The sequence below is a fragment of the Marmota marmota genome, unplaced genomic scaffold, assembly GCF_001458135.2.
Source record: "Marmota marmota marmota unplaced genomic scaffold, marMar, whole genome shotgun sequence".
NCBI classification, from domain to species: Eukaryota; Metazoa; Chordata; class Mammalia; order Rodentia; family Sciuridae; genus Marmota; species Marmota marmota.
Window position 1 is genome coordinate 13,574,295 of NW_026000075.1, and position 25,601 is coordinate 13,599,895.

Here is a 25,601-nt window from a genome sequence, read left to right on the forward strand (position 1 = left end):
AAGATGATTTTTTTTTCTTTTCTTTTTTTTGATACTGGGGATTGAACCCAACGGGCACTGACCCACATCCTCTGCCCTTGTATTTTTTTTTTTAATATTTTATTTTGAGACAGGGTCATGCTAAATTGCTAAGGGCTTCTCTAAATTGCTGAATCTGGCCTCAAACTTGCAAACCTCCTGCCTCAGCCTCCTAAATGGCTGGGGTTACAGGAGAATGCCAATACACCTGGCTAAGGCAAGATGATGTTGAAGAAACACCCCAGCTCTGGAGTTCTCTCTAAAGATTGATAAAGCACTAGTTGAAATTGTGTTTCCATTTGACTTCTCCCAGTGCCTTATACCGGTCCCAATCCCTCACTTGCATAGTTCCCCATAAACCTCATGCAAAAAGGCTTACAGTCTGTATTCTAGGAATCCAGCCTTTGACACTTATCATATTAGGGGAAATGATAAAACAAAAGAAAATACATAAATTTTATGTAGGTATTATGAAAAAATTAAGTTTTTCCAATGTGTTATAGATATAAATTTAAATTGATATCTTTCTGAAGAAAAATTTCATAATAAACGTCACTTTTGTGGTAGTAATTCTATTTGTGCTGATTTATTTTAAGGGAATAACCCTGGAGATATTTAAAGATTTGGCTACACATGTACTCATATGGCAGTGTTCAATACATAAAGAAGAGAGAGAAAACAGAATAAAATCCATAAGGAGCTAAATCATTAATAAATTAAATATCATAAAATAATACTTATTAAAATGATTTTATAAAATATACATGGATGAGAATATATATATTTAAAAGTCTCTAAAATTCATATAAAGTATGATTTCATTTCTGTTAGGAAAGGAAAAGAAGTATGTATTCACTTACACTCAAGACTCCAAATCTGCTGTCTTTTCTCCTTGTAGGAAGCAGATGACTGGCAGACTGAGGACACTGTGTCAAGACTATTGTGTCCGCTCTTAAGAAATTGTTTTCCTAGCTGCAGTAATGATAGGAAATTCCACATCACTTAGTCCTTTTTGAAAGTTAATAACCACACTTGTGTAACTGTTGTCCTAAGAACTTCCTCTTTAAATGGATGTTTTTAGGCTCTTTTAAATATGTATGCCTCTTTACATAATATCAAGGAAATGACTACCTACTAATGTCCCAACATTTAAAAATAAAAATTTAAATTGATGTCACCATGGGCCCTACTTTTTTTTTTGCCTTGAATAAAACCATATAAGAATTCAGAATTTATTTCCATCTGAAGAGTTATTTGGTTGTCTCTGTGTTTACCAGCCCTGGGACCCTGGGAAGAATCTCACACCCAGGACAGCTATGTCAGGGACTGTGAAATGTGGTCTTGTTGGGACAGGGGACTGGATCCCTTTGATGAGTTTCCCTTGGAGTCTTCTATTTCCCATTTAATTACAATCCAGAGAAGGGAGGTACTGTTTCATCTGCTAAGGAAAGAGGGAAGGCAGCCCTAGTTCAAAAGCTTCTAAAGCCGTAAAGAAGATTGGTTGATGACAGCTAGCTAGGAGCTAGATAAAACAAAACAAAACAAAAAACAAGGAAGCCATTACCCTGAGGTTGTTTCACTTAGATCTCTTATGTGAAGAAATCAAAACTAAACTTGGACAATTTTACAATTATTTTGTAATTGACTAAAACAAAGCAAAAAAAAAAATGCAAAAGAACCCTGAGCCTTAGCCAACTAGATCTGATTAGTTATATAGCTATTTCCCACTGAACCACATCCAAAGAGGGGGGGAGGCCTGGATGTCACAGTCAAGCCATTTCTCCACTTTGCTTCATGTTCAGCCTATAAAAGCTGACTGCTCATGCTCCTAGAATGCACCACATCTCCTTTCAGTTTGATGTTTCTTGATTCATGAATTATTTCTGGCTCAAATAAATTCTCAAACTTTATATTAAGCTTTTATTCTCACAACATTTAGATAAATATATAGACTGTAAAAACACAATAGGTACATAGTATATTTATTAGATTTATCTTTACATTTGTCCCAAAGACCTATCCAGGCCCCAGTATGTAAGTGAAAAGACAATAGTTAACTGGTGATGAGGTTGATGATTTGTAACTTTATATATATATATATATATATATATATATATATAAAGCAATATATATATATATCTTTTCATTCACATATATATCTGAATATAGGTACACAACATGTGTATGTGTGTATATATCTTGCTTTTATGCTGAAATTATAGCTTAAATACAGTGTGCTATTAAAATAGTTAACTATGGCAACATTTATAACAAGGATGACAAAAAATTATGCTTGCTTTATAAGACAATCTATGCATATGATATTTTAAGATGAAATTCACAATAGGCAAAGTAAAATTTAATAAAAAAGGTGAAAAATATCAAATTTTACTTAGCAAATTAGTGAAGAATAAAAAGGAAAGTAAAATTCAATGTCAATGATATTAAGACGGGAACTATTAACTGAGTGGTAATGAATCAGTAAGTTGCATTAAAATTTGGGAAACAGTTTGACAAATGGAATCAAGAATTTTTTAAAATAACCAGTGTTTTAACTACTTTTATTTAATCCCCATGATAGAAATCTGACAAAGAAAACAACAGAATTTCTAGGAAACCACTTATTCAAATATATATTAATATCAGCCTATTAGTTGGAAGAGAAAAATCACAATATATATGTTTATATCCATATGTACTGAAAAGTATTTGCCACCATTAAAATGAAGTTAACAAACATTTTAACTTAATACATATCCGGATGGGTGTGTATGTGTTCTAGTGCTTTTAAAAATATAAATATATAACGAAAAATAGCATGCTCTCGATTATAAAGGAAAAAATACATATAAAATAGATTGGGATGAAATAAGTCCAAATGTTAACAATGGTTACCCTTGAGTGGTGAGATTATGGTTGCTTTATTCTTTCCTTATTTACATTATTTTGTACTTCCAATTTTTTTGAACACTAAGGATATAAACTTTTGGATAAAAAACAAATGAAGTAGTCAAATAACATATAACAAAAAAAATCTGAGCTTTTCACAAAACCTTTCATTAAGTGTGTATTATTAAACTAAGAAAGGTATTATATGGTAATTAGCTCAATAGACTATTAATTAAAATATCTGGGTTTTAATCCTTGCTCTGACAGTTCCTAGCAGCATGACTTTGTTCTCACCTATTTGCTGATTGTTTGATAATAGGGGATTTATTTAATTCCTGTAAGCTTCAGTTTTCACATCTTTAAAAAGATTATAATGAGTATTTGGCAGGATTGTTGAAGGGATTAAATAACTAAAAGAGAAAGAGACAAGCAATGTGCCTGACACCCTCTAGGTGTTCCATCAATGTTTGTTGAAGGTAAAACAGCTGGGTGGTTCCACTGTTGGAAATCACATTATTTTTTTTAAACATGTAAAAACAGCCTTACTTCACAGTTCAGGGTCACACTCCTCTATGCAGACAAAAAGAGTATCCTAAAAATACCTGAGCCTCCGGTAGTAACTAACTCCTCAGAGCAATGCAGTGAGAATATTAGTCCTATCTCTGAAACCTTTGTCTCCTTTTTATTTTCTTTTGTTCTGCATGTTCTTTGGGCCATTTTGTTGTTATTGTTTGTTTTATTGTTCAGAGGGGATGATTATTTATCCTGAATTATGTAGCCTAAATTAGCATCCTTTTAATTTTTTTACATATTAATTCATTCTATACTTGGAATGATATCATTTTATATGTTGAATTCATATAAAATGTTTTTTCTTCTAAAAGGAAGAATAAAAAAAAAATAGAAAAGGAGGACCATCTGTATTCGATTCTGGAGAATGATGGACATTTTAGACATGGTAGTTCCAAAGGACTGCAAAGCAGAAATTAATCCCACTGCCTGTGGAGTTCTGAGGATGAGCAGGGCAGCAGATCTCATTTAGAATCCTCCTTTGCCATCTATTAAGAAGTGAGCATGGCAGAGCTGGCCATGGGGGAGGCTTTTTGATTCTCAATTCCTCTGAACATTGTCAGTGTTTAATCAATAGCTAGTCCGGGCATCATTAAACATGTGCTCTAGGTTCAAGGTCCTCTGATCGGGATGGTTGAGGGAATTGCTCAGTTTTTCTGTAAAGTGCAAAAAAAAACGGTGCCCACATTCAGGTTAGCCTACTTAAAAGAGATACAATTTTAATCTGTATTGCATTAAATGAGACCTGTTTTAATGGGTCACATGGAATATCAATTATTCTTGATCTCCTAATTTTTGCTTCAAATGCAAGATGTATCCTACTGAATTTGAGATTCTGCACTTATTAATTTATGCTTGCTACAAGGAGAAGGGTTAGCAAATATGTCAGTCACTGGAATGAAGGAAACCTATTCTTCCACATCTTAAATTTTGTAGTTCAATGATTCCATACAAGTTTAAATTCCTTGTACCATGGGCTTAATCAACTGTGTAACAAAGGCAGGACAGTCTGTTTCAACATTCTGAGTGGGGCTATAGAGGTTTAATATACAATTTTTTCTTCCTAGTTTTAATCCATTGTTCTGATATGTATGTGATATGGCACTTAGCAAAACCTTCACTGGTCTCATGGATATACTAAGAGATGAAATAGTGTAGTTCTTACACCACAGGGTCTCATAAAAGTTATAATGAGAAATAAGGAAGATTATTAAATCATTTTCTTTTGGAAATAAGACCAGGTTGAAATTAGACTGTTTTCTAACCTAAAGAACTTAAAAATGTGAGTTGTAAGAATCAGAACATTCTCCACAGAGGAAAGAGGACTAATTAATCAGAGAGGTATGAAAATAAATTTACATTTTTGTACCCTGAATCCAGGAGAAATGTTGAAATCTTGCACATTTTTTTCCAATGTGCAATATAGAAAATGTTGGAGGCAGAAAATCAATCAAACCATTCCACTGCAATTATTAAAAGCTTGAGTCATATACTATATTCACTTCTAAAATAAATGAGTGCGGGCACTGAGATACTATAAAGCAGAACAGGAATGGCATTCTTCATGCTATTGTTTTATAATCTATGAATCTCATTTGGTAGGGACCAACATGATGAAGGTTTCTAGTAAATTTGAAACCACACAGTATAAATCCTTCAAATCAAATTTCCAACAGTTCAAACAAGAATAAGTCATGGAATGCCCTTCTTTTTATTACAAGACATTGGGTTATTATTAAACAATCCAGCAAAGTTTTAGAACTTGATGCAAATCCATGTACTTAGAATGCATATTCAAATGATTATATTGACTTTGATAAAGCTAATTTTAAAACTTTGTGAAAACTCCAACTAGAAAATTTTATGGAGTTTGTATGATACTATATTTTGTAAAATAAAATATATACAACTAAGAATCCATAGGAAAAAAGACAACTACTTCCTGCCATTCATTTTCTTCACTATCATAATATTCCAAAATTCCAGATTCTTCAATCCATTCTTTACCCAATAATCTCTTTACCAGGTTTTTCAATCCCATAAGTGACTAACCCATTTTCCATAAAACACTGTGATGTGAGCCCTTCACATTTCAATTACTGACGTCTCCTTCCTTAAAAAGCTTTAATAAAACCCCAGCACCTTACTTTTGTATAGACACAGTTTTGGTTTGATTTTGTACAACTGGATTCAGTGGGTCAGCTATACCCAAATAACATGGACTGGATCTCCTTCTTACAACAGGGTGACTTTTTCAAGTTGCTTCAACTTTCTAAGTCTCGTTTTTTACAATAGTGAAACAGGACAACAATAGTGCCTACTTCACAGGGATTTTTATGAGCGTTTTTTCACACCAGACACTGGATGAATCAGTGGATGTAAAGTACTTAACACTGTGCCCCATGCTAACAAGTGTTTCATAAACATCAGACATTGTTATCATTCAACAACATGTCCACGTCCGTCCACACAGCTTGTAGGCACAAAGCTGGGATTTTCACTTAGAGCGTCTTAGTGCCAAGGCTTATGAGCTTTCTGCTGTGTACTCTTTATATCAGATGTCTTAGGGGAGATTTGGATGGATGCTGGATCCCATTCAATTCATAGTCAAATCCTCCAACATGGGACTAGAGCACAGAATTTCTACTTTGGTGATTGAAGTGAGAACCATAAGATTTAGACACCAGACACTGGGGAGGCAAGGTTGATATTCTGTTGAGAAAGCTTAAGATCCTGACTTGAACAAACAGAAGGCCAACCCACTGAAGTCCAAGTGTGTCTATGGAATGAGTCAACTTTGTACTTGCCAAGAGGGAACATAGAGAATCTTCTTAAACTCTAAAACTTGAGATGAAATAAAACTCTAAATTGCCATACTGCATTGACTGGAAGAGAGAATTCATTATAAAGATTACACGGCAGATGTATTTAACAATACTCCCATCTCCTTCTTCCCCTTTTTACGTTGTAAAGCACATCTCCATTCACTTCCCTAAGGTGATCTAAAAGAGGTAATCTGTAGAGATGTAAACCTGAGTCTGAGATTCCAAAACTTCTATGATACTCACCTCTGAGAACCCCAGTTCCAGTACTTTAAAATTCAAGATAATAACATTTGCCTGTTATGGTTGTTGAGAAGATTAGACATAATATTTTTAAATCATAGTAATTATTATTACTAACGCACATGGCCAAAATGACCTACAAACTACAATTATCTGGATTCTAGTATTAATTACTAGTTTCATTAAAATGTCTGAAGCTGAGTACTAGACCACGCTTGGTGAGACAGGGTCTCAGTAGGTTGCTTAGGGTCTCACTAAATCACTAAGGCTGACCTCAAACTTGGAATCCTTCTGTCTCAGCCTCCCAAGTTGCTGGGATTACAGGTGTGCACCACCATGCCAGGATTGCTCAGCTTCTTCATATCATGCAAGCCACAGGACTGATGCTTGAGGAGAGCTGCTTTCCTAGGTAAGGTTCCATCTCCCAGCAGCCTGGCTCCACCCACACCCACCAGCCTGTGGGCCAGAAGACACAGGTCTTGATGGTCAGGTCCGTAGTTAGTCTTGTTCTGTGATTACTGAACGAAAGTTTCCTGAAAAACTTTCAGAGTCAGAATTCACAATTTATTTGCTGAATACCTCCTTATTTTGTCTCAAATTTTAACCCTAACTTGGATTTTAACCCTAACTTGGGTCATTGCTTGTTTAACAATACTTTCACCTCAGATTTCCATCTCTCATTTTCAGAATTTCTATGTACCAGCTTATAATTCAGCCTGAGTTTCTAGATGGTGACTTCAGCCCTTTCACCTGTGTCTGGTTTCTTACTCCTTGCTCTGTCCTGAGGTTAGAAATGACAGCTCAGACTCAAATCAAGCCTTGCTGTTGACCATCATTGGTAACCACACATGTCTTTATTAAGTGGCCACCGGACACCAGGCTCTAGGTCTGTCTAGGTATCCTTCCCACTCTTGTGGTGTGGAGCCAGTTCTTGTCCTACTGACATGCTCTCCCTCACTTGTCCTGGCAAAGGCAGCAATATCCAGGATTTAGAGGACCAATATACACACCATCCAGCTGAATGACAGGTTCATATCGCTGGTACAGCTGGGTTTTAAAATATTGTCCATGATGTCACTCATTCATTTTTGTGAGGATCCAGGTAACAAACGTAGGCTTAGATTTAGTATTTTAAAATTACATTTGTATTTTGCTGACTTCCTAAGATGATTTGAGGTAGTGAACGGAGTAAAACACATTTATAATAGAACTACTAACACTAAGGTTTAAAAGTAGAGGGAAAAAAAGTACAAAAATAATGGTTGCAGAAAATAAGCACCATGTTATGAAGTAGGGTAGAGAAAGCTAAATTAAGAATATAGGTTAAATAGGGTCCCTGCAATTAAACCTTCAACTTAGTGTCGGGTTTCCTAGGAGGCAAAGTCATGCATTATAAAATTATTCTTATCTAATTAAGAAGAGATGATCATGAGGGAGACAAAATGTTCCTACTTCTAAACAAAGCATAACTTATGGCAAGGATCTTTATATTTTGAACACTGAATTCATACAGAGTCATGAAATAACATTAAACACTTTATTTCAGGCACATACTAGAAACTGAGGACACAGAAGTAATATCAGTGGGATAGACAAATAAGTGAACCCTTTAGAGTTTGTTGTGAGAGGTTCCATGTTAGAGTAGTGCTCTTGTTCTATGTGATAGTATAAAACAACACTTTAGAAGTCCAATCTTGACCCAGTTTTGAAAACATGACTGAAATCTCTTGGTTCCCCTTCACAGGAGTTAGCTAAGCCTGTAGGTTGGATACTTCTCCTATTAGGCTGTAATATTTCTGGGTTATAATGCATATGTCCAATTACAAGTCTAAATGTCAGGGTCCCCCAGACACTTAATACCCAAGAGTAGCCCCTTCTTCCTTTGATTTGTAGAATTTTTCAAAATAACTAGTCTGCATGAAGATGAGGAGACTTAGCCTATCAGCACCCTGCTTACATATGCAAGCAGTTCTCTACCTTTCCAACTTGCTGTTACCCTGCCCAGGGACAACCCAGAGTGCAGCCCTGCTCAGCAGTGCTCTCTCATTCAAGGCTGTAGGTAACAAGTTCTGAGTTTCATTTAACTGAGTGTCTTTAGGTTATGTCCTGCCATCAGAAGAATCTTTAAACTGCTGACGTGTTGTATTTGCTTTATGAATATGGGATTCTTCATAGATTCTTCATAGAGGAAGTGACTTTAAACTAAGGGCAGACAAACAAAACTAAAATAATAATTTAAAAACAAGGTAGAGAAGAGGAGAACATGAGGAGAAGAGGAGAAGTGTTGTCATGCATCCAAACTAAGGGAGAAGCAGGCACCGAGGCAGGGGGAGTGTGGCAGATAGAACACTAAGGGAAAGGAATAAGATGGGATCTTCCTGGGTCAATTAGGGAATTGCAACTTTTCTTTGTGTCTGATGCTGGAGTCTGAAGCATACAGTAGAAATATGAGGCAAGACATTAGTAAATAGAAGTCAAAGCCTGAAGCATCTCTTTTTAAAAAAAATTTTTTTTTAGTCATAGTTGGACACAATATCCTTATTTTATTTATTCATTTTTATGTGGTGCTGAGGATCAAACCCAATGCCTTACAAGTGCTAGGTGAGTGCTCTCCCTCTGAGCCTCAACCCCAGCCTCAAAGCATCTCTTAAGCCACTGCAGGGCATGGGATTAATTCTGAACACTAGGTAGAAATGAAAAGGGGTTTTAAGCATGGCAAAATAAATTTTTATCTACCTACTTATTTATTTATTTATATTTGTGGTACCGGGGATTGAACCCAGGGATATTCTACCATTGAGCTACATCCGCAGCCTTTTAAATTTTATTTATTTATTTATTTATTTATTATTTTTGAGACAGACTCTCCTTAAGTGGCTGAGGCTGGCCTCAGACTTGAGATCCTCCTGCCTCAGCTTCCCCAGTAGCTGGGATTATAGGTGTGTATCATGGTGCTTGGCTTAATTTTTAAATTAGATGTTAAAAGGATTGCTCTGGGAGTACTTAAGATAATGGATTAAAAGGGACATGTATACTGGATAGCAGTTCAGATAAATTGCAAAAACCTTTCTGAAATTATAAGGGCCTTAATTAGAGCAGTCATAGTGGAGGAATGCTATGGTGGTGGTGCCCATTTGCATTACTGGGGAATTAGATGTGTAGAATCAGAGACAGGAAGCCATGAATAGACTATGATATCCTGGCCTGGAGAAAGGGTGACCTGAAGTCCTGACTCTCAAAAAGGTGAATACAAGGGAAGAGTTGGTTGGGTGGGGAAGAAAGACTCAGTCTTAGACCCACCCTACTGGTAATGCAAGGGGACATCCTCTAGGAGAAAGGGACTCAGGCAGTAGCCAAATCTACGGGTGGAGGTAACAAGGCGAGTGAGCTCCTCTAGGGATACTGACTTGGGCATCATTCCCCTCTAACTAATTGAGGTAGGTAAAACATTGTAAGTGGAAACAATCACAGTTGGCAAAGAAGAAAGTGACAAAATTTGAACTCTGAAGATCATGAGGACTTTCATGGTGGATAGAAATAAAAGACTCCATGAAAGAAGTTATGGAATCATTCTAGGGAAGAGAATCAAGTGAAAATTGTGACCTACAATCCAAGAGAAGAGAAATCAAGAAGTAAGGAAAGGTAATTACTTTCAAGATATTAAGCAAAATAAGGAATTAAAAGTGTTCCTTGAACTTAACAGTGAATTATTTATTAATAACCATGGCAAATGTTTTAGGGAGGAGTTTTTTTTTTTTAACATGGAGAGAAAGAAGCTGGTAAAAGAGGAGAGAGAAGATTCTAAGGAGGATGTCAGGATGGGTTCTCAGATATGAGGAAATTAGTTTTAAAACACAGTTGAGCACCTTTTTCTTCTGATGTAAGAGCAAAGCAGACAGAGATGAGGGTTAATTCTTGGGTTTCTGGGTGGAATTATAATTTTGAAAGCCCCTTGGCTAAGGATTTGTTTTCTCTGTAAAATAAAAGACATAGGTTATGAAATCACTAAATTCTCCCAACCCACCAAAAAAAAAAATGTCTCTATGATTGTTGTTTCAGAAAATTCAAAGTATGAAGCCCTGTGGTCTCTTTTTCTCAGTAGCTGGAAGCTGTACAGTGATACTAGATTTGGATTTAAGTTTTCTGTTTCTAGCTGTTATTTGCAAGCACTTATTCCTCCTGATTTTTTGAGAGGCAGGAAGTACTATTTTATGTTCAGTGTCTTTTTGCATTTTGTGCCCTGTAAAAACGCATACGCTTGCCTGATGCTCTCTGCCCCCAGCGCTTTTGGAAACATTGAGTATAAATCTGCAACCTCCTGATAAATGAGAATGGGAGAATTCCATCATATAGTCAAAATATAGTTGTGAACATTGCTCTAAAAATAAAAAAAATAAAAATGCAAAAATGGAGGTGTTAAAAGGATGAATATATATTTTAAAAATCGATTGTCTTAGTCCATTGGGCAGCTATGACAAAATACCATAGACTGGGTAGCTCATAAATAACAAAAAACTTATTTCTCATAATTCTGGAGGCTGAAAGTCCAAGATCAAGGCACCAGTTGATTATTATTGTCTGGTAAGGGTCAATTCTTTATAGACTGTGCCTTCTGTCTGCATACTCATGTGGTGGAAGGAGCAAACAAATTCTCATGGGCCTCTTTAAATAAGAGTACTAACCCCATTCAGAAGGGCTGTACCCTGATCATCGAATCACTTCCCCAAAGGCCCTACCTCCTAATACTATCATTGATGGATTAGGATTTCAACATGTGAATTTGGAGAGAACACACATTCTTACTATTGTACCTACCAACAAAGATGCACAATGGAAGCTATCTGATCCCCAAAGCAAGTTTGTACCTATGGCATCTGACCCTCCATAATTTTGTTTAGTACCATGATTTATGGCCAACTGCAGGAATTAGCTGATGTATACTGAGTGCTTGCTCAGTGTCAGGAAAAGAATCAAGGATTTAATTTATACTGTCACATTCGTTACTGCGCCCAACATAGAGACTACTGGCTAGATCAAAGCTACACACAGTGTGTGTATATTTAAACTACATGATGAAGTTAGCATTATCATCCCAAAGAGGAGGCGAAAATTATTCCCAAGATGTACCACTCTCATATTAGCATTGTTTTTTTTCTCACAATCCTAAATGCCATGATATATTTTCATAAATGTGTAATTTAAAGCTATCCTCTAGGATTCTTATTTGTACATATTGAAGAATCTCCCATTCTCAGTATCTCTGCATTGAACGAGTGCTCTGATTGTGGGAAAATAATGTAGGAGTAGATACATCATGGTTATAAATTATTGATCTAGGCCACTATTTATTGGGCATTCATTGTGTGCCAGTTACTATTTTAATCTCTTCACATTTGAGTTAATCCCACAGTGGGTATCCTACAAAGCATTATGAAGTCAGTGAAGAAACACAGGAAACCAAAATTAATTACTGCTTAACATTAGGATTTTATTATTTGATATAATATGTACTATAAAATATTTTCTAAATATTTTATAAGTGGAACTAGAAAAAAAATCCTAAAAGTTATCCCAAAGGGTGGCATGTTAAGATATTTCCCACAGAGAGATAAAGAAGAAAAAGCACTTACCAAATATGAAGACCATTGTGCTAGAATTTCATTGTTTTATCTTCTTTGTGTTTACTCTAACCTCGGGTACAGAGAGTGGAATTTATCACAGTGAGTCATTCAAGGGACTTTCTCATCACACTCTGGTCCTTGGAAAAATTTCTCATTTACTCTCAGCCTCATGGGTAACCATTATTGTGTGTTAAGACGTTCTTCTATAAGATATGTGCTCTTGTGCAATGTATAATACTGAACATTGTAAATTATTTTCCTGGTTTTATTAGCTAAAGATACAAATATAGAGACAGATGACATAGCCTCTGAAAATTGGAGGGACTGAGTAACTGGGCCAAGATCACATAATTCTTACTTGATGTAGTCAGAATTCAAACTTCAATCTGTGTCTATCTAAAACTGCAAGTCTTATCTTCCTGAGCCTACAATCTGTAGAAAAATTGAAGGAAAAAAGAGAAAATTCTAAGTGTGTTCCTGAAATTCAAGTGGATAAAAAAAGTTTATTGAATTGAGTTTAATATTCAAAACTCTGTTTGAAATTTTGAGAAGCTCATCATTTTCCACAGAGCCACAGAATGGGGACAAGGTGGGCAGAGGGGAAGTGTTCTTTAAATTCAGTTTTCAAGAGTTAAATTTAACCATCTACCACACAAAAATGCTTAATATTTCAAGGGTGATGAATTTGATAATGACAGAGAGATGCCATCAATCTGACAAACTAAACAAATTTTTTAACCTGACATAGCCTTATTCAAGACATCAGCTGTCATCTGAAGTGAATTCTGTTTCTAATTTGTCTTCATAAATAATGCAACTAATTGAAAGGTAGTTACAATGAAAGTCTTTAACCTTTTTCATCTCCAATTTGAGGGAAATTTCGTGCATTTCCTCGAAAGTACCTTCTTCTCCTCTTATCAAATAAAACTTAGACATCATTGATGACAATATTGAGTGCAAAAACAAAAGAATCCATTGTGTGAAGACCAGCACTTCTAATGGTTTTCTCAGCTTTATATTTTTAAAGTTAGCATTATCTTAAAATATAAAACTCATGAAAATCTGATATAAGGAAATTTATTCAAGCTCCAAGTTTCACTGAGAATATCATTATTTTAATCAACCTTCTCAGTTATACCTTCTTGCCACCCAACTTCTGCTTACTTGTAATTAAAGTATAACACTGACTTCACCATGTTATATACTTACCAACACAGAAAAATCTTTAAATTTTAGTTCTGGGTAACCTTTCATTTTTTCTTCTCATTTAGTAAGAATAAAAAGGGGCCACTGGAAAAAAAAAAAAGACCATTCCAAGCAACTGGAAATGAAGAATTCTTGTGTTAGAGATTGAAAGTAATTAAAATCTCCTCTACCTAAATTTTCTCTATGTATACATAAGTGATTCCATTTGTTTATTTGTGAAAACGTGTGTTAACAGACCTATGTGCCAAAGGTGTGAAAGAGAGGAAAGAGAACTAGGCAAGCATTAAAATATTCAATCATTTCATAATTTCACCCCTCTGAGAAGGCCAATTTCAGCAAATACATCAGAGGGAGGACATGATTCTGAATGAAGATTTGAGCTGGTCATCTTTCACAAGATTGTTATATATCTATATAGTCATGAAAGCAACACAAATGACATGGTGTTTCTTAAAGAAAAAAAAGAATATCTTCAGCTGGAGTATTCAGAGAAAGCTTAACAGGACAGATGACATTTAACATGGACCATTTGATAGAGACGGTGGTGGTGGAGTGTGAGATATATTGTAATTTAAGAGTAAAGTAAGTCATTAAAGTAGAGTGACTTAAGAGAACAGAGAGCAGCCAGGGTATTTTGGAGCCTATTACCAAAATATAGGAGAGAAATATTAAGTATAAGTTTATAGGTTGATGACATAAGGTTAGTTTCTGTTATTGATAGCTATTGTGAAAATATATTGTTTTAAGTTTTAGCTCCATTTTCTATAACAGAATGTGAGAATTTCATCTAGTAGTGTCTTTATGATTTTCCTGGTCTATCTTTAAAAATATATATCAGATATTATTTGAAGGCATTGGATCAGGAGTGGTATTAGCTAGGTTTTCCTGAAACTGTTTTTCTTTCTCAGAGTGAAAGTTCCTTATCTCTTTGGCTCTGAGTCTTCTTATCTCTAAGAAAGGAGTTGGGGCTGGATTATTCCTTGAATTCCTTCTAGATATGCTTCTATGATATGGAAAACAGTGCAAAAGCACCACCCACTGAATATTTTTTTCAATAAAACGTTTCTTACCCACTGATTTTTATTAAATTGGAATGTCAGTTTCTCACTTTTTAAAAATAAACTAGATCATGGAATCTTCACTCTGTTTCTATGCTTGATCTTTGTAAAGTCTTAGTTCTTTAAACTTTTTTTTTCAAATTTAATTACAGCTCTATAAGAGAGTTATTATGCACAATCCAATAGCTTTACTTAGTAGATGCTATGTAATGATTTAGTGATTTTGAAAATTCTGTAAAATTACAACACTTCAGAGTGGAAGTAATTTTAAGAAAACTTTATCTGATTTCTACATTTTACACACAGGGAAAGTGGGATGTAGAGAGACTCAATGACTTTCTGGAATTCACTTGCCAATTCGAATTCCACTGTACCATTGTCCCTAATCTACATGGATGAGATTGAATGGGCAAATGATATGAACATAAACATCTCTGACTTTCTAAAGATTGCTAAAATGTAGTTTTTGTTTGTTGTTAATTGCAGTACTAGGTATTGAACTCAAGCCTTTCACAGGTTAGGCAAGTACTCTACCACTGAGCTATATCCCCAATCCTTTTTATTTTAACTTAAGACAGGGTCTAGCTAAATTGCTTAGGCTGGCCTCAAACTTTCAGCTCTTCTGCCTTAGCCTCTTGCGTAGCTTGGGTTACAGGCATGCACCACTACACCCAGGCTAGTTTTCCTTTTTTAAGTTGTTGATCTCCAACTGTTAATCTTGGTAACATCCGTGTTAAGGCAGAACATTGAAAATCTGGCGAGGGTTCCATTTGTCTGCTTCCCTATGCTGCGCTTGCGCTGTGCCACCAACCAATGGCAATTGTTTTCACTTGCTGTGATGCTCCTCACCTGAGGGACATCTCCTCCGACTAGCTTTCCTGATGCTGCCTTTCAGGACCATGATAGTGAGCCAGGTGCCATGCTATTCAAGGGCAGGAATGGAGGCCTTTGGCCTGAAATCTTATTGAATGTAGGCAGAAGTAGTCACTGACAACTTGGCCTCAGCCCATATGGCAGTATCATAAGTCAGTGTCATAAGGTAAGTGTCATGAGACTCTCCCATGTACACGTCTTTTTAAGAAGTGCCTTCAAAAAGACAAAAGGATTTATGGGATATTTGGGGGTACCACAGACTTAAGAATCTTAGAGAAATTATAAGCCCTTCCCTCCAAAAAATTACATGCATTCCAAAACTTTGCAGATAAATTTGTTATATGAAACTGAGACCACAAGGCCAAAATCATAAATTTTCATAGCTCCATCTTCTCTTCTGTGACTCTACCATTGGTCATAACAAATTTCTAACATAATCTCCTAATACACATCAACCATTGTTCTCAGTTTTCTGTCAATTAAAATATCCCAAAGGAAAAGTGAGACAATTCAGTTTTCCTGTATTAAAAAAATAACTGAACCTTCCTACAATCTAATCCAAAATAGACTAATGTAACACTTAGTTCTCTATAGTAAAGCCTTTCTTTTAAAATAAATAAACAAACAAACAGTTGCCCTCAAGGTCATATTATTAAACTTTGAATACAAAGTGCTGAAATTCTTCTTGAACTCCTTTTAACAAGACTGAGGTAATTATAAACTGTGTCAGATGTGTCTCTTGAGAGGACTTTTGAAACAAATACTTCTATGTGTGCATGTGACAATAGTATAAAATTTTTCATGAAGGTCAAGAGCTGGGTTTTAAGTCCAGTACTTCCTGTGGAATGGAATCCAAGGAGTTAAAGTCTTTGAAATAATTACACTCATGAATTTCCTACTTCTCATTAGCTTAATTTACTCATCATATATATATACTTGAATCAATTTAATTTGCATACTATGTTGAAAATCTGCATAAAGAAATCAGTTTATGGAGTTGCAAATAAGCTATTATCATAGTGTCCATGTACACACACAATAAGAATTGGCTTTTAAGAAATGGGAATATAAAGATAAACCATAACATCCTTATCCAACTCAACTTTTGACCTGATGTCATTAAAACAAAAATTGGAAAATTCAAGGGCAGTGATGGTAAGGAATAAAGAGAGCTTAATGATTTTACTCAGAAATAGCTAATAACTTCCAGGGTTTAGAGAAGTAATTATTCTTGTAAACACAATTTAATTGGTAACTAGAGTGTTTATTTTGCCTTATCACAAAGACCAGATATCATTGATTCATATAAATCACTACTTTGCAAAATATTTTGAATATCAGATACAAAAATTCACCAGCTTAGCTTTTACTGATAAATACCTCATCTGCAAGTATCAATAATCCTGCTGCTGCTAAATATTTTGTGACTCAGAGAATTGATAGAGGCAGCTTAAGGATGCTACCAGTGGAAGACTTACAAGGTTAGGATTGGGGCTGGGAAAAGGAATCTCATTGCTAAGACTATTAATCCTGCCAAAAGAAGAGGGTGTTTTGATTAAATAAATGTGCATGTGCTCTGTTCCACAGCTTGTGTTTGCAGTAGATAGAATCATTATGATACTGGGCTCCCTAGATATTAGTACAATTACTTGACCTTGACTTAGGAGAAGTATTTTTTTTTTTGCTAACATACTTTCATAACTTGTTTCTCATACCAAAATCAGATTTATGACCAGGATGTCTTCACCTGTTTACCTTGGTCTTCTCTTACTTCATATAATACATAATAAAATATAGAAAGAAGGAGAAAATGTTAAGAAACTAGGGGAAACTGACTGACTTCTATTACAAGTTTTGTGTAGAATAAATTATAAGATGCCTATAATCTTGGGTGGGTGGACTAGTTAACACATTCTATCTAAATAAAGCCAGTTACACTAAGTGCTACTTTTTAAAGTGATGGCTAGTTTTAAAGGGCCTCTGGATTTAAAAGTGTAATATACCATTACATCATCTTAGAATCATGACTTAATTAAAAAATACATTTATGTACATGACTTCAGTGAAAACAACAAGGAACATTTACACATTGTAAGTCTAGGACTGTTATTAAAGTTTATTCTATTTCTTCTCTTTATAGAAGTAGTATACACTCATTTTAAGAAATTCATAAAAAATTTAGAAACATACAAAGAAGATAAAAAGTAATAATCCCATCACACAAAAGTTATATTTAGGTACAGTGTGATGCAAATAAATATATTATAATGTAGATTCAATGTGTGCAGTTTTAATTGTGCTTGAGTAACCCTAAGGTCTTCGACATATAATCTGTTATAATATTTATGAGGACTGAATTTTAATCATGACTCTGATTTTGAATCCGGTTCTAAGCCCTGGTTGAAATGAGAAACTTATAGCTAATAATTACAACGGCTCAGCATCCTCACTTCATTGTGGCTCTGTGCTGTACTTGCTGTACATAAGCAATAACCAACAAATTATACTTCTCTGAATACAACAGAAATTATATGCTATGGAAATACTCCCACATTTAGAGATTCAAGCTTTGCTTTTGAATGTTAATTTCTATATTTCTTTCCCCATGTTTCTTTTCTTTCAGTCTTTTAATAGCATTTTTTTTTATTCTACAGGACAGAATTGTGCTTGAGAACTATCAGCTTCTATAGATATTTCCACAATAGGAAAACCTTTTCTTCCTGTCCCCACATGGGCAGGTCGATTTTCATTGAAAATGGCTTCAAGCTGGTTCTAATATTTACTCACTTATGCAGGTGCGTGCATCAGCATGGAGTCTGTATCCCGTATCACATTCACAGTGGAAGGTGCCCAGAGTGTTAATACAGCGCTGCTGGCAGCCTCCATTCACCACAGCACATTCATCGACATCTAGAGGAGGAAGACAGATGGCCAGGATTACAATGTCATTCCAATGTCAGCTTCGGAGAAGTGGCACAATATTTCTGTGATACACAGTATGTGTTATATTGTACAAAGGCAACATCTCTGTTGCCACAAATCTTTACCTGTTTGATCCACTTTGCTCTACTATGTGAACAAGAAAATGTAGGTAGAAACTTTATTGAGCTTTTTGAAGCCCAGAAACAATGAGCCTAGGAATTGTCTCACAGTTTTCTATTCTTCACACAGTAGATAATTAGACAGGTCCAAGATATATAGATATTTCCTTGTGGAAGAAAAACTGGAGAGAAGAATTACAATGAGCTACTCTATCTGGAGCAGCACAAACTAGTAGATAAACACCTATTATTGGTCTGACACTGTTGAATAAAACGAGTAATGGAGTTAAGACCTTGAATCTCCTTCTCATATGCTGCAGTAGACGTCAGGGCAAAGACAGATAAATTCAAATAAAACCATGGTTTGGTGTCCTTAAAAACATATCAACACATTTGTTCCACTGATTCAGCTTCTTCCTTCTCATTCAAGCTGCCATTTTCTGAATCACCATGTTGATATGAAAGGTTACTTTATTTTTAGAAAAACCGGGTAGAGGTCAAGACTTATGATATTTTATGATATAATATTAATTTTTCATTAGGAAAAAATCAGTTCATCTCTGTGAACCTGTAGTTCCTTGTGCACTGTGTAATCAGTATATATANATATATATATATATATATATATATATATATATATATATATAATCATATAAAATACATATATAATCATAAAAAGAAAATATCCATAAAGCATAAGGCTATGGAGGGATTTTCAGGTAATCAGAGGACGAAGAACTTCTAAATGTTCTTGTTTCAGAATTTAAAAAAATAAAAATCTATGTCTTTGGCAAGTTCCAAAGAAAAAAATCATCTTCCAGTACAGGGTGGAGATTTAGCCTGGGGAAGTACAAGTCTCATGCAGAGAATGTCCTCATTTTTCCTGCTCTTCATCCCAGATTTTGCAGCAAAGAATGTTGGGTGTGAATATTCTTCACCAAAATATAAATCATGGTACAAGACAATTATCAGGATAAAATACATTGAGTGACATTCATTCCACAAGGCAAGTTCCTTATTCAAGAAGACATCAACATGGAGGATGAATACTATTGCAATGACTCACAATAACTGACATGCAAAGATCTCATGATATGTAATGAATGTTTTATATTAAAATAAAGATGCAAGATATGAGTGAAGGGAAACAAAAGAGCTTTATTTTACCTGGCATTGCTTTTTGTTGTTTTTTTTTTTTAATATAAAAAGAAAGAATTAAGAAGAACATATTAAGTCCTACACTTTAAAACCAGGAGATCACTATATCTTGCACAATTTAGTATTTTCCTTCAAAAATAAGTTAGTTTGGAGTAATCCCTGATATTTTAAAGAAATTTTATTTTAGATATGAGAATTACTGACTTTTCAAAGAACTAGAATTTTTATTACATTTTGAGTCTATGATAACCAAACCTCTAGGTCTTTTTTTCATATAAACTAATATTAAACCAGAACTCTCCATTTGTTGCCTATATTTTATGCAGGACTTAATATTTATGCAGGCTAAACTTTTATCTTTCTGTCTTTAGGGCATTATTCTGCAGAGTTGAGATATAATTTTGAATCTTAACTCCATCAACCTCTGACTTAGATATCTTTCCCGGTTTTTTTTTTTTTTTATTTTGGACATATAAATGAAACTCTTAATTCCCAAGAGTATTTCATTTCACATGATAAGTGACTTTGCCACCATTGAGAATTATATAGCACACTATTTATATGTTCTTGAGCACACTGAAAAATATTTTAAAGTATGTTCACAGATATAAATAATTGACTGCTACTGAGAAAAGGGAGTCTGAGATGGGCATATTGGAATTGAATGACAAAAAGATTTTTGGTTATTTTTGTCAAATGTATAGTGTTCTAATTTTTTCAAGAAAAAGTTGTCCTTGTGTTACTTTCATAACAACAAAAAAACAATTTTGAAGAGGTGGGAGGGAAAGGGAGAGAGAAGAGAAATTGCATGGAAATGGAAGGAGACCCTCATTGTTATACAAAATTACATATAAGAGGAAGTGAGGGGAAAGGGAAAAAAAACAAGGGGGAGAAATGAATTACAGTAGATGGAGTAGAGAGAGAAATGGGAGGGGAGGGAAAGGGAGGGGGGATAGTAGAGGATAGGAAAGGCAGCAGAACACATCAGACAGTAGTATGGCAATATGTAAAAAAGTGGATGTGTAACCGATGTGATTCTTCAATCTGTATACGGGGTAAAAATGGGAGTTCATAACCCACTTGAATCAAATGTGTGAAATATGATATGTCAAGAACTATGTAATGTTTTGAACAACCAATAATAAAAATTTTAAAAAAAGAAAGAAGTATAATCTGACCACCCTGACCACCTCCTCCTGACTCACCCATGAAGTTTTAATAGCTTTTCATCAAAGACACAAAGTTAGTAAAAATAAGAAAATCTCTGCGTTCATTCCAAAGACAAGAGTGGGCATAGATTTTGAGAACGAAATTTCTCTCAGTATGTTTTTGTGTTTCCACATCATTAATCAACACCAGAGTTATAATTAAATACTATATTCTGTTTGAAACACAAACACAGGCTCATGTACCCACACACCCAAAGACCATCTAAATTTCTCTGTACTTTTAGACAGATGGTCACAGGAAAAATAGTTTAATTATTGAATCTTACATACTTGTCACCTGGCCTACCTGAGACTCAATTTTCTCACCTATAATGGGAACAATGATAGTCACATGTACTATGCTATGATTTTCTTCTCTATTCATATTTAAGATTTTGATATAGATTGTTAATTCTTGATTACATAGAGAAATTAAACAACAGGTAATTTTACTTCACTAAATGGTAGATCTTACATAAGACCATAAAAGAAGAGACGTGAGCCATATGGGAATTAGGGGAGGGATTCATTTTTCTTAGGGTGAGAAGGGAATGCTCAAGGCGAAAAATGAGAACTGAGTGCTTGGAGAAGTGAGTGGACAATCCATAGATGCAGTGGTTAAAATGTGCACAGTGTATAAAATTCATCATTTCGATCTGTCAGGCTGGAGAATAGGGTTGGTAAAAGGAAGTAGTTGAGAAACAAACATAAAACCTTTTTTAATTAATTGGGATAGTAAAGCATTCCTCTTCTTGATTAACAATACAATACACTTCTGGGCAGTTGGAGCCGTAATAGGCTGTGTTCACGCAGTAGCAAAGCAAACTTATTAAAAGTTAAAAAAAAATCAATCATTTATAGAGTGGTACCAAATGCTAAGTAATTGGTTTGACTTTTTTTGTTGTTGTTGTTTCAGAATATACTGAATTAGCTGATTATTTGGGCATTGTTTAATCGATAGTTCTCAAACCTGGTAGCTCATTAGAATAACTTGGTGAGCATTTAGAAAATACAGAGGTTGTTCAATCCCTAGTACTATTAAAAAAGAAAGAAAGAAAGAAAGGGTTCCATTCTTACAGGGTCTGATTTAATTGATCTGGGTATAAGCCTGGGAATCAAAACATTTTAAAAGTACTCTAAGTGATTGTAATGTGTAGCCATAGCCAAAATCACATTGTGTAGATAGGACTTCAATTACCAGTGTATTTTATTAAAAATGCAGATGCTGATTCTGTAGATCTGGTGTAGTCCTGAGAATCTGCATTTCCCACTTGATTCAAGATAAATCTGATGCTATCGATATGTGGACCATATTACAATTGGCAAGAGTAAAGATAGTCTTCTATTTAGCCATAACTGTCACGAGAATATGATGGTTGGCTCAACTTCTTAGTTGCTTGACTGACTCAGACCAGTTCAGTCCAAATAAATTCTCAATAAAAATACTTAAATATATAAAAATGTACATATTAGAATAAATAAAATTATAAAATATTTCAACTATTTACCACAAACCTCCAAAATAAGCTATCAATATTTTCCACAATATTCTTTCTAATAATTAATAACTTTAAGACAATTTTGGCATTATCTGTTGTGAGAAATGATTCACTTCCATAAATGAAGTAAAACATGAAGGAAACTTTGCTTCTTTTTTGATAGAGTACCTCTGATATAGGATAAAACCGGGTTAAATTGCTATGATATTAGACACTCAGGCTGAAGCTGTCACAAGTGATTTTCTTTTTCATCAAGATTCTGCTCCACAGAGTTAAAAACCAGAAATGTCAATATTACATTAAAATGTTATTATCAAGTATACTTCATGTGAAGAAACAATTTCTCGAAAAATTCTCTGAGTTATATCTTCATGTTAGATGCCTCCAGAAAGCCCTGCCCTTAGAATTGGAACTCCAGGACACTGCTGGGAATAATGACAAAGTGATTAGAATTTTTTCAGTATTATCACTATGATACGGACCTAGGATTTCAGAATATAAAAAAGACTGTCAAAAATCAACTATGTTTGCTATTTTTCTTTTTAATATCTTTTTGGCTATATTTATCTCCCCAAATATTTCCCCAGATGGGCACAGAATTTAATAGCTTAAAGGAATTCACTTTATTATCAAAATGTATTTTGCACATAAAAGCTCCCTGAGACAACAATGATCCACTGTTGTTACCAAACAACCAAAGTTGGATCATATTATTTTTCTTAGATTTTGTGACTGTTTACATGAGAACCAGAGTAAGACAAATTATGCTTCCATTTGCATTTTAATATACTGTTCTCAGAGAGCTGCTCATTGAAAAATAAGTATTCTTGGGTTTGCTTATGTTAGAGATTGCATTGTATAAGAGTTAGATATGGAGGAAATATCAAATGGTATGGTAAAGAAACCATTATGTTTCCTATGTGGCCTTACTTTTACTAAGTGGCAATTACTCCGGATATCAAAACTTCTGACGTTTACTTATAATTCCATAGTGTGTGATAGGAAAAATACCTTGAAGTCAAATATCCTTTTGTATCAAGCATTTATGGCATGGACTAATCACTCTAAAAATGTTCTATGAATGAATGAATGAATGAATGAGTGGCTTGAGAATCATGCACAACACTCAATCTTCCTATCTTCCCATATTCATCAATGAGATTTCTCAGAATTGGGCTCTTTGGATCTCTTTACTCTTTCTTCACTCCTGCAGCAGACACTTGATGTTTGCTTCTGATTATTCAAAAGTAGCTTTTAAAATACAGGATACAATACAACTCCTAAGTTGCTGATGAACACATTTAAACTGTGCCTGTAGTGAAGACTGATTGGTTACCTGCTTGGGATTTTCCAGTCTTCTCTTTCCAAATAACCTTCAGGTTTTCCTTTGGAAATTCCATCTTTAATTTTAGATATGTCATGTAGTTTATATGGAATTGGTGAACACAGTCACTCTCCAAAGTCCAGGTGGACTTGCTATAATCTCATCTCCATTAATCACAACAATTGGATTGGTTTTATCTGTCTTAGCATGGCTTTCTTGCAAATTGTGAACAAATTCAGATGTGAACCAATCAACATGAAGCTCAATATATAGGTTGGGAATCCTAGGACATAGATATTCTCTTGCTCTGGAAATTGTAAAGTATATGTGTGAGACATTTTGCAGTAGCCACTTGGCTACATGAATGAAGCAACATCAAAGATGAAGTCAACAAGTGGGATGGAATGGAAGGACTCAACAGAGGACTGGAGTTGGATCCCTGATTGAATAATACCTAAAGTCCTCACTACCTCTGAACTTGTTGGTCAAGTGACTCAATAACCCTCTTTTGTTATTTAAGCATCTCGATTCTGTTGCTCATAAGTAAAATCATCCTTTACATACATGTGGGTAAAGCCAAGTGTGCCAAGGGAAGCCACTTAGTGATGCTCAAAAGTAGATTTTATCATCTACTTTTTGAAGAGATTTTTTTTAAAAATATTTTTTTAGTTGTTGATGGACCTTTATTTTATTTATTTGTATGTGGTGCTGAGTCACGCATGCTAGGCAAGCCACTACCACTGAGCCGCAACTCTGGCCCCCAAAGAGATGTTTTTAATCAGTAAAATGTTTCAAAATGTGCTTCATCAAGGGTCTAAAAAAGTTATGCTTTTTATTTATTCTGTGTAGTATCTATTGGGGAAATTATATTCTATCAAGGTTTTAATGAATTTGGGCATTTGGGACAATCTTGGTTCCTCTGTATTACATATGTTAAGGGTGTATCAAATTGCCTATACCAAGTCATGGTACATCTCACAGTGCCAGGATTGGTGAAATGCCTCCTTAAGTTATTTCCTCCCACTCTCCCTGTATATAATCCATCTGTATATAACCTGTATATAACCCCCACCCCTGCCCCGCTAATCTTTGCCCTCAGTTTTTTCCTTTTTTTCTTTTCTGGGCAGCTACAATCTGTGGTAGTTTGACTCCCTGATCCTACTTGGTAGGAAATGAATGAATGTTGATAACTTTGTGGATACTATTATTTCCCTAATTCGTCTTCAGTTTTCTAACCCAGAACTTCACTAAGGAATAAAGGTAGAATATTTCAGCATAAAGCACTTAATGCAGAAAAGAGGCAAATAGGACTCTTGAGGAGAATGTCAGTAATAAAGTGAGGCTGATTCATCATTTTTCCAAAATCCAGATGAAGGATGATGAAGACTTGACTTAAGGTACTAGTAGTAGAAATAGAGAGATATGGGCAGATAAAAAATAACTTAGATGAAATGGACATGCAGTAGCTACTAAGCGGAAGTGATGGAGAGAAATATTTCAAGGCTAATTGCCTTGAGCAATTGGAGGGATGGTTATGGCATTTGCTGAAATAGCATGATTTGGGAAATATTAGATATGAAGAGGAATAGTTCAGTTTTGAACTTAAATTACTTGATGGGCAAGTTAGATGGAAAGTTGGGGATATCTATTAGGCAACTGAGAATGTAGATTAAGATCAGGAGAAAAATATCTGTGGGACATTCAGCTACCATCCATTGACATGTACATCATTGATTCCTATTGATAATTCCCTTACCTTCACTCATATTCAATTTCATGTCAGATTGTACTGCATCAGATTTACTTAATACATGTCAAATCTATTCTCATCTTCATTGTAACCACACTAATTTAACCTTTGAGGATGGTTAAAATGGCCTAAGAATAGCTCTCTCCACGTCTATCATTGGGCTTTCCAATACCTTCTCCATGCTCTATCACAGTGATGTGTTAAGAATAAAAATGTGATCAACTCCCTCACCCCTCACTCCTGCTGTGGTTTTATACCCTCTGATCACTTCTCATTGCTCTTAGGGTTAGATTGAACACCAGTGTAGTCTGCAAGTTCTTG

General features: G+C 34.8%; 1 protein-coding gene across 6 annotated transcripts in view; it reads right to left on the minus strand.

Moving 5' to 3' along the window:
- Nucleotides 1-25,601, minus strand: part of LOC107149531 (EGF-like and EMI domain-containing protein 1) — a 613,012-nt gene that overhangs the window by 147,970 nt on the left and 439,441 nt on the right. For all 6 annotated transcript variants that reach the window (XM_048814351.1, XM_048814354.1, XM_048814352.1 and 3 more), the window contains one exon: nucleotides 18,088-18,210. In XM_048814351.1, coding sequence (XP_048670308.1) covers nucleotides 18,088-18,210 — 123 coding nt within the window. The remainder of the gene's footprint in view (nucleotides 1-18,087; nucleotides 18,211-25,601) is intronic.